This window comes from Protobothrops mucrosquamatus, unplaced genomic scaffold, assembly GCF_001527695.2.
Source record: "Protobothrops mucrosquamatus isolate PMUCROS unplaced genomic scaffold, P.Mucros_1.0 scaffold_60, whole genome shotgun sequence".
NCBI classification, from domain to species: Eukaryota; Metazoa; Chordata; class Lepidosauria; order Squamata; family Viperidae; genus Protobothrops; species Protobothrops mucrosquamatus.
The window spans coordinates 575,367-586,378 of NW_015386136.1; the positions used below are offsets into that span (position 1 = coordinate 575,367).

The 11,012-nt window shown below is 39.0% G+C and overlaps 1 protein-coding gene across 1 annotated transcript in view; it reads left to right on the forward strand.

Moving 5' to 3' along the window:
• PELI1 (pellino E3 ubiquitin protein ligase 1) overlaps positions 1 to 11,012 on the forward strand; it is a 62,874-nt gene that overhangs the window by 42,248 nt on the left and 9,614 nt on the right. The window contains exons 2-3 of the mRNA XM_015812307.1: positions 6,545 to 6,686; positions 7,431 to 7,560. Of these exons, the coding sequence (XP_015667793.1) occupies positions 6,616 to 6,686; positions 7,431 to 7,560 (201 nt within the window). The 5' untranslated portion in view covers positions 6,545 to 6,615. The remainder of the gene's footprint in view (positions 1 to 6,544; positions 6,687 to 7,430; positions 7,561 to 11,012) is intronic.

The window sequence follows — 11,012 nt, forward strand, 5'->3', positions numbered from 1 at the left end:
GTTGCCTTCATGTACACTGATCTTTCTAGAAGGATCTAGCTATATTTGCAGGACTTAGGATCCAAAAGAACTTTTACGTTTCTTCGAGAGAGCTGTTCGGACAGCCCTATGTAATTTGCTCTCATTTGGTAATAATTGTTGTATAGAATATTTTGCATGACTATTCAAAGACATTGTTAATCTGGGGATGGGGTGGGGTAGAATTGAAGCATAGTACATAGCCATAATATTCTGATACAAAAATAAAATTTACTGGTAGATGATAATATCACGCTAACAAATTTAAAATAACCTTTCTGTGCAAAAAAGATTTGTAATTTTGAAAATCTGTGTGTGGGAAGTCGAGAACATTACATATAATATGTATGATGATGTGTGGTTTCCTCAGAAGAGGATCAGCTGTTGCTCTTTCATAATTGGAAAGTGTTCTGTGGCTTTTCTTAAAACACAGTTTGTTTTGCTTTTTGACCTAGTTACTTGCCCAGTTTCCTGAAGTTAATATTTAGAACAAGTTATATTATAAACCAAATACGGCTGTAAGCTCCCAGAACCATTGCCCTAGCATAAGGCTCTTGTATACTGATTACTTTGAAATAGTGAGGTATAATTTATGGAAATCGAGTTCTACTGTTTGCATGTTGTCCTTTCTTTCTTAATGGCCATAAAGCATAGATCAGAGTGGTTTATATACAGGGAGAGCCATTATATCAGAAAAAAGATGTCTGAAACCCAAGCAAACTTTTTAACAAGGGAACATGCATAAAATGAGAAATGCAATGCTGCTTGCTGTCTTACCATCTGAGTATATTGTATGCTGTTTGTATTCTTGATAGTTCTGTTTTTGTAGAAGTGGCTGCCCCCCCCTTTAGAAGGTTGAGACCACACTGATTGAAAATGATGGGATTTGAAACTCAGCATACCTAGAGAACCCTACATGGGGAAAATTTATAATAGATTCCTTCCTAGCCTCTCATTCATGTGCCCGAAGTCTGCTGGATTCAGAAACCAAGCTCTTTGTCCCTGCTTGATTTTAATGAATACTACCATTTTTTCAAAGCTATGTAATGGTCAGAATTTTTGCATGTAGTCAGTCAGCAAAATAAGTCATGGGACATTTTTTTTTTTTACATATTTGCATACCTAACCTTTGGGCTCTCAAAGTGAAGAAAGCCTTAATTGCAATACTATCAGAAAACAAAAAAAAAACTCCCCCCTCCTTAGTTGGTCAGGAATTTCAAAGTCATCGTACGTTGTCTAATATTATTGCAAACCTAGTTAAATCTTAGATTTAAATAGATTTAAAATTTATTATTAACTTTGACATGAAGGTCCCTCAAATTGTATACTAGCCATAAACTGACCATAAAGGTAACATGGGAGTTCTTTTTTGAACTTCTGATCTGGCAAATTATAGCATCCTATTTTATTTTATTTTTACTTCTACAGGTAGCCCTTGACTTATTATAACCATTTGTTCATCAACCATTTGAAGTTACTGTACTGTTAAACAAAGAGACTTACAACTGGTTTGTCAGTGGGAGCAAGAAGAAAGCAAATGTCAACTGGAGCAGCAGAGTGCAGGATGGCACGGGGCGCAGAGTGCAGGATGACAGGGGGCTCAGATTGCAGAATGTCAAGGGTGACTCTGGCAGGGACTGAGCTGGGATTCCCAGATGTCAAGAAGCCCCTTTGCTCCATGTTGCTGGATCAGGCTGAGGCTGAGCTTCACACTGCAACACAGTGCAAATTCCTTTGCGTCCAAAGCCCAGCCCCAGCCTAGCCCAGCAACACAGTGTAAAAAGGTAATTGCTGCCGTACTGCAGCTCTGGGGTGGCAAAAAGCCCTTTTGTGCTGTACAGCTGTTCTGTGCTTTGCGCACTTGCTGTGTGTGGTTTGGAGTTCTTGCAGCCCCAGAACCACACTGCACCAAGAAGCCCCTGAGCTGCAGCCTCCTCTTTCTTTCCCCCCAGCTCCCCGCACTCACGTGCATGCACATACCCCACCCCCTCTTTCCCTGGTCTCCCTGAACTTGCACTGCACTGCAACAAGCCCCCTTCTTTATCTGCACCCAGGGCCTCCCCCGGGGCACCTCCAAACTCCTTATTCTGGAACTTGCTCCGCTTCCCACTGAATGAACCAGGTGTCTGGAGTTATGATGGCAACCGAGATGCAGTCACTTAACATTATACTTTACAACTGCATTGATTAGCAACAGTAATTTTGGTCCCAATTATGGTTGTAAGTCCAGGACTAATTTTATTAAGTTTTCGAACATCTTTTCGGCGGTCTTTCATCCTTTCAACTAAGAAGGTATTCTGATTGAGTCTAGTTTTAGTTAAAGGAATCTTTAAAACATAGATCTAGTAGTACCAAATATCCAAATGCAGATATTATAATAAAGATTTTAATTTGGTACATGCACATCTAAGCAAGAAAACTAGAGACATTTTTCTTGGTATGGTATTAATGTGAGTTGACTTCCCCATTCCAGTATGAAATTGAGTGGCACTTTCGTAACAATTTTGATGTTTGCTTTTGCAACAGTGGTCATTCTCTCAATCTTAAATTTTTGACTTTACCACTTTGAGGGCACTATGGTATGTAGCAATAAGACTTTAACCTGCTGTTCTAATGGTTATGATCTGGTTTTAAAATATCGGGGGTGGGGGGTGGGTTTGATCGTTCATGGACATAGAAAGTCATATGCAATCAATTTACCAGGTGTGTATCGATCTATATGATAAGATAAAATAACGGCTGAAATGTTTGTTTCTCTTTGAGCCACCAGTAAAACAGATTGTAACAATTCAAGCTTGGACTGACTTCAGTTGTAAAACTTTTGGAGGAAAAATGGGGTGTAAATCTGTGACCACACATGTGAATCAGATGGTATGCATTTATGTCAAAAGACTGCCTTCCCCTTCCCAGGCTTTTAACTGTGCACAGATTTTCGTTTCAGAGCAAAAGAGTAAAAATACTTATTCAAACTTAATGATGTGATTTAGAGAACTAATTCTAAATATATGAGAGCAGAAAAATGCATACTGAATTCATGCTTGTTTGTTATATGTTCTGTCCTGCAGAACAGAACAGTAGAGTTAAAGCTGGTAGATACAAAAGAAAAAAAAACTGTTGTAGTGTTTGAGAAGAAGTTAAAACTGTTTTTGCTTTTAAATTGGCATATTTTCTGGGGTTTTTTAACTTATTTATTAAAATACAGGCAGTTCTTGACTTACCACCACAGTTGGGATTAGAATTTTGGTGGCTAAGCAGTCACAAAGCAAAGCATCATGTGATCATATCACTTAGTGACTGCAATCCCCGCAATTCCCATTGCCCTCACTGAGCAAATTTTACCATTCATTAGCCAAATACCCAAATCCAAGCCATTCCAAACTTGGTCCCTCCCAGCCTCAACAGTTTGACATTGCCACCAACTTCCCCCACCTACCTAACCCCTTCCCCCTCTGCCCTTTCAGCCCTGGCATCCTGCTCTCTACTGCCCCAACTCAGCTTCGCTGCCATTTTCTTATTCCGTTACTGGCAAGGCATGACCAGCCTGACTGCTGGGCTATAGACAACTGGCTTTTCAAGGCAAAAAAAAAAAAAGAGGGGAGGGGAAGCATCTTAAAGAGGCTGGAGGGTGCCAAACGCGCTTCTTTGCACTATGCTCCTAGCCCTAGGCCATACGGGGCTGATTTTGCATTATGAAAATGGGAGAAAAAAGCCAAAAGCAAACTGCCATCCCTCTTTTTTTCCTTTTTTTTTGCACCACAAGGCCAGTCAGTCTTGCTCAGGAGCTCTTTGCAAAGATGCAGTGCAGGGAATGGTTTCACCCAATGGGAAAATGCAGGATTGGCTCAGCTTCTCTTACATGTGGCTCCCTGAGCCAACCCCCAGCTATTTCCTATTGGGCGAAACCACTTCCTGGCATTCTTATTTTCACTGCACTGCTGGGCAGTAATAATAATTGTTGGCTATAGAGACCATGAGGAAAAAGAAGAACGAACAAGAGGCGCGCCTGTGGTGAAAGCAGAGCAGTAGCGTTATGGAAGTGGCATGGCCAGCCAATGAAAAGTGAGGGGGGAGAGGAGAGTGAAGGTCAGCTGGGTGCATCAGAGTCTGTGGAGTGCGTGGCAGTGGGGTTTTTGCACTGTGGCACTGGAGTGGCTAGCTACGGTGTGGAGCTTGAGGCGGCACTCAGCACCGACACTGGGACTGAAGTAGAGGCCTGGGAGCAGTGGCAGCTGGCTGAGACTGCTGAAGGCTCTGGGTCTCTAATTCAGCCTCAATGCTGATGCTGCCAAGGAATGCCTCTGTGCAGGGCACCAAAAAGAGCAGAAATTGGGTGAATATAAGCAGGTGGAAGGACTTGAAGCACCCCTGTGGTCATAAGTATGAGTGGGCTACCAAATGCCCAAATTCTTTTTTTTAATAATATTTTATTAATTTTCCAATTTTACATTTAAGTATTTAAAAAGCAACATGGTGGCTGGGTTAATCAATAGTTCAATAACATACAAAAATCTTTAGTACAAATCTCAAGTTACAACATCAAATATTTCCTCTCTTTTTCCCTTAATATCTACTATCTCATAGTTAAGCTAATACAGTCCTTATTATATCAACTAAGTAAAAACATCATTATTACATTTATCAATAATTTTTTAGCTTATACATATCTTAATTACTTTTACATTCCATCTTTATCAACAATGTATTCATTAAATCATCTCCCTATTATTCCAATTCCCCATGATTGTCCTGATATGTTTATTTTCCATTCAATCTGTTCTTCTTTCTCAAATTTCTTCTGATTTATATAGAAAGTTTTCCATTTTCAGTGTTGTCACTCCCTTTTCTGGATTTTTCATTAACTGTATTTGTTGATCAATTGAGTCCTCTGTCTTAATATTTGATTGTTCCACTTCTTCTGTTATCTTCTGCGTTGTTAGTTCTTTGATTGTAGTCAAAATTTGGGTTTATGTATCTAAGCTGGCATCTTGTTCTTTTATGTTGGGTCTTATTTTGTCACAAACTGAAAGAATGGTTTCATGTATTGCTTTCAACATGGAAAGGATCTTTTCCTGGTCTTCATCCATATTCTCTTAATAATGTGTTAAGTTGAGGACTTTAAAATCAGACATTAAAAATAATTTTATAACTAGGTATGAGACCTCTATTTCACGTGTTTATAGGTAGTCTTTATAGTAGAAGTCGTTTGTCAAGTAAGATTTTATAGTCCAAGGTATTTCATCATCTCATATAATAACCAATGTTTCTCAAATAAAGAGATAGAAAGGCAATTCCCCACATATAACTCTGAAAGTCAGTAAAGGTTTACATTCATAGTTCAAGCAGGCCAGTTATGCCGCCCAGAAGTTCTCTTTACAGCTGTTTCTCACAGGTGGTATCAAGATCGAAAGAGTTTTATCTAAAGTCTGGCCTTCAAGCCAAATCTCTTTTTAGGCAATAACAAGTTGTAATACCAAACTTCACCACAAGATGTCACTGATGCTGTTTAAAACTTTTTAAGTCCCCTGTTTTTATAATAGTTTTTCAAAGTTTATTTCTTTTTTTAAAATAAAAATCAACGTATCCAGTAGAAATAGAAATAAGAAAACTTGTAAGAAAACTTTTTTGAAAGTTTATGCATCCAATTAGATTAAAGTTGTTTATTATAATTGCTTTGTTTCCCCTGGGTAGTCAGTCGCCACTGTTCTTAGAGGGTGGGGCAGGAATTCCCTTCCCTCTCTCCTCACAGGGGGAAAACTACTTAGGGCAGCTTTTGCCGGAAAGATATTTAGAGTCTTAAAGAGAAGATCAGATCGCACCCAGTTTCATCCGCGTTGCTTTAAAGGTGCTTGGTAGTAATTTTGACTTCGGCTGTCAGCAGCTTAATGATGAGCCATATTGCTATCACCGGTCTTTCCCCTGCCGGTTTGGAGAGCTGCCCCAGATCAAGCGGAAGGGCTGCCGTCCTCCCACGATCAAGCGGGGATGCCCCTCCTCGCTTGTTGTCCCTACAGGGCAACTTTCGACCCTTTCTAGAGTCCCCCAGTGGGATGAAATTGGACGCTGAAGACTGAATTTGCCTCCATGCGTCCCCCGGAGGTGCCAATGGCAAACCGGAAGCCCCCAAATGCCCAAATTCTGATCACAGGACCACAGGGGTGCTGCAACGGCCTGTAAGTTTGGATGCAGTTTGTAAGTCCCTTCACTGAGCACTGTCATAACTTCGAACAGTTGCTGAATGAATGATAAGTCAAGGACTCCCGGTATACTAATTCAAACCATCCCCTGTCACTTGAAACAAATTAGGAAGAGTTGTCATTTCAACTTTATGTAGCTATATAGTGCGATCTCTGTATCCAGCAAGTGATAAAATTAACACAAAGACACTTCTAACTTATTTAAAAACACAAAATACTTTAGGAATCTCATCTGAAATTTGTATAGGTCATATTAGCTTGTGAATTTTGTTTACATAATACCGGAATCTAAGATCTAAGAATCTAAGATCATATTTCTTCTTTTTGTTTAGGAAATGACAAAAGTGTGCCAAGATTCTTGATTAGAGAAGTGGAATTTGAGAAAAGGGATCTAACTAGGCTCATGTTTTCGCCTGATCAAGAAAATCATCCATCAAAAGCACCAGTGAAATATGGTGAACTGATTGTGTTGGGGTAAGTATTCTGACATCCAAACCTCTGAAACAGGGGTGTCAAACTGCCGCCCCACGGGCCGGATGCGTCAGCACAGGAGATTATTTATTCTTTAAATAAAGGTAAAATGAAACAGTGGCTCAATTTGCCCCATTCTACAAATTATACAGGGTATATAATGAATGAAAACTAATTGAAAATGATACAGCATTCCTATTACATTAGGCAAATCTGTGATTTCGGCATTCATTTTGAACCTGTTTGATATGTTTTAGGAATGCATAAGACTTTATATTTAGTAGATTTAACAAAATACTCATGTAAAGTATATAACTTGAAAAGTGTTTATTGGCTTTTTTATAATAACATCACTGGATGTGAACCATCAAAGCAATCTATTTCTGACAAGGCTTTTAGCAAATATTTCATAAGTTGGTTGCTAAATAGGAAAATATAATTGTAATTCTGCAACACAAAGTGCTGTATCATTTTCATATTTGGCTCTTAAATGCATCTATGCACCTCTGACATTTTGTAGTTTGTTGTTTGCTTGATTTTTCTTTAGAGAGATGTGTTCTTACCATCCATTATGGACATGTTCAAAAAGTATCATGCATACTGCAGTAATATTTTAAAATATTTAGAAAGTTATACTTTATTTCTAAAATCTTCAGTTTTGCAGTATTATGTACAAATTAATTCTGAGCCTTTATCACCTAATAACCCTCCCATCTCTTTAATTCTTCCCTGCACTGTTTTCTACAGATATAATGGCTCCCTGCCAAATGGAGATAGAGGAAGAAGAAAAAGCAGGTTTGCTTTATTTAAAAGACCTAAAGCAAATGGGGTGAAACCTAGTACAGTGCATATTGCCTGTACACCTCAGGCAGCCAAGGTAAGCTTGATTAATGAGGTACCATCAGTAATAGCAGACTTTTTTTTACTTCATCTACCACTGTAAATTAACAGCAGTTTCTATCAATGAAATTGTATTGTGTGTGTTTTAAGATGGCATCAGGCAGGCATTATGTTGATAGTGCAGCGGTTCTCAACCTATGGGTCGCGACCCCATTTGGGGTCGATCGACCATTTCACAGGGGTCGCCAAGCAAGGCTGTCCGCCATTTTTTCCCCCTTTTCTGGCGGATGCCTTACCTCCCTTGAGCTGGGCCAGCTGGTGGTCAGCCTGCTCCGTCTCTGCCGCTTGCCAGCTACGCCTCGGCCGGTGCAGGGGATGGAACCACGCATGTGCGGCACTCCCGGGCAGGGAAAGTCCTCGACTTACGACCGGTTGGGTAGTCCTCAACTTACGACCGGTTTAGTCCTCGACTTATGACCAGTTTAGTCCTCGACTTACGACCGGTCTAGTCCTCGACTTACGACCGGTTGGGGGTCACGGCATTAAAAAGGTTGAAAACCACTGTGATAGTGGATGGTTGTTTGGGGTGAAGATGTTGTGGTCAGATGATGATAGATAAATGGATATATAATTGCTAAGTGCAGTGAGTTAATAGAAATTCATCTTTAATTGCGTACCCTGCCTAATATTATAGAACAGGCAGAGTTTACTCTTAGGAATAGAGTATTCTTTGGAAAATTGCAGAGACCAGAACTAGATCATCTTAAACCAGTGTTTTTCTACCTTAGCAACTTTAAGATATGTAGACTTCAACTCCCAGAAATCCACACATCTTAAAGTTGCTAAGGTTAAGAAACACTGTCTTAAACAGTTCTCTCTGTCTTTTCTGATGCTGGGGTTGATAGGCAGACTGTGATCAAACTTCTGGAATGCTGATAGCAAGCAAGTCCATTTTTAACTGTTGACCGAGTACATGTTGCATTTTAATTTCACTGTACCTTTCTGTGTGTTGTGATTAAATTATGCCTAATTCCTGCCCATTTCTTTGCTTCCTTTTCTTCACGAACAGCAATTTAATTTTTGTTGAGTGTGGTTTATGATATTGTTCACTCAAAAACAGTGGTTAAACAGTTTAAGCCATGGCTTAAGATAGCTTCTTATAATACAGCATACTTTATTAAGCAGTTTAGGTTTTGCATGCCATGTCTAAATATTACATGAGGGATGCCAGACTGCACATGAATAGGGGAGGGAGAAGTGTGTAAATCTTGAAGGCCAGTGTTGGTAATAAATAATAAATATGATCATGTCTGCAGACTAGAATAGTTCAGTAATTAAAATTATTTCATATGTAGATAAGAAATAGCCCGTTATTAAGAAAAACCTTCATATACATGAATACAATATGTAAAAGTCATATTGGTTGTACTTGGAAGTAACCTTTGCATATAGAAGGGTTCATTTTTATTAGCTTTGGCTGCTGTAATCAGAAATGAAGATTATTATTTTGGATAGTGATGTTTAAACTAAGTAAAGATTTGTGTCATATTTCCCATATAATTTTATTCCTTTATCTTGTTTCTTATTTATTTATCCTAAGTGTTTATGCCATCCCATAATCATAAAAGAGGCATGAATACTAATATATGGTATACTACAATGGGGCTCCAACAATATGAGTACAGTATTAGTGGTAAGAGGAGAACTGTAAAACCTACCCCGTTGAGAAGTTTCTTTTCGAGTCACGGTAAACGATTTCTTCTTCGGAAATGACCGTTTTCTGGGGTAGAAGAATGACGTAAAAAGTCTGATATTCGAACTTGAGTATTACCGTCACTGGTAGATATTTACTTAGACACCACCGTAGAGTGGTGGATATCTACTTAGTTCTATAGACGGTGTCGACAAGTTATACAGCTTTAGGCTGTCAGATCTGTGTAGTAGCTCTTTCTCCACTTTGAGGGAATTTCTATTGTCTTTATTTCATAATAGCACCCTTTTTGTCTAATGAATGTATTGATCACATTTTTAAAAAGCTGTTAAACTTTAAAACCTTCTTTTTTACCCCAGTGTTCTGAGAGGATGGGGTAGAGGTAACGTTGTCCCATCATGTTCAGGGCCTCATCTTTTTGTGCCTAATTTTTGTGACATATGAATGCCTTGAGGATCTTAATCATTCAGTGTGTCTAGGCCAACATATGGCTAATAGTAGCCATGACTAATGGGCTTATCTCATAGCAACATATGTTCTATTGTGAAATATTAAATGGGACCAGTTGGGACTGTTTTCTTGAATACATCAGTCATGCATTAAAAAAAAAGTTTCTCTACAGTTCATTGTTTTGAAGTGACACACCTGCACATAATTAGCATCAGTAAGTTCAGAGTTTCAGTAAGCATAACAAGAGGCCAGTAATACTAATTTCAAATGCAAGCTTTGCATATGGTTGTGGACTGGGAAATAATGAAGGGTCTTTATAGCAGCTTCTGAAAGAGCTGGCACTCAAAGCACAAGAATACATGTAAATGGCATGCAACCTGTTTGTAATTCACTCTCCTTTGTTTATGTCACAGAATTCTGTTTGGAGATGGTAATGCCATAGCATTTCCTCCATAGTTGAATAAAATATGCTCATTGTAATTTATTTCATGATCCATGGTTTTCAGGGAACTTACTTTGGAGTCTGAATCCTGATTCCCTTCATTGGTTTTCCTCAATTTAGTGCCTTCCAGCTATCAGAATAAACTAGTACAGTATACAGAGGTTGTTTCAGCCTTGTAAGGAATTTGGTACATGAGAATTGCACACATTGTAAATTCCTCTGTGATTTGCAAAACATGAGCCTTCCTTGGATGGTTTGCACACTACACTAAGTTTAAAAACAGGTACCTATCACATTAAGGTTTGGCGTGATGTATGGGCTTCTCAGGATACCATAGTCACAGTGATTCAAAATCTGCAAAATGAAGGGTTATAATGCAGAAGTCTGAACTCAATTTGCTTTGGGCTGTCAGTATTGTGAACTTCAAAATAACCAATATGTGCTTGACTTGCCAGAAGTGGGTGGGAATAATGTATGAATAATGTCACAGCTAGTGGCCACGTGGCAGGAGTGGGAATGATGATAGTCATATTGCAGGGCAACAATTTATGAGTGACTGGTTCACAGCATGAGAAATGGGGAGAGACCAACATACTTAGGCTAGATGGCATTAGTAACAACTGTAACATGCTTAGCAGAATTGCTCAGAAGAACAGCTGCCTTTATGATGGAAAAGTGGGGGAGTGAGTCATGCAAAGAATGATTGGTTTTGTTGCATTACAAAGGAACAGCCATAAAAAGCTGAGGGTTAGCTCTGAGAGAAGATGCTCTTTAAAAGTTTTCTTCCAAGAAACTGCCACAGGTCCCTGATTGTGCATCTTCTTAAATCTCTCTCTCTCTCTCTCTCTCTCTCTCTCTCTCTCTCTCTCTCTCTCTGTATATATAT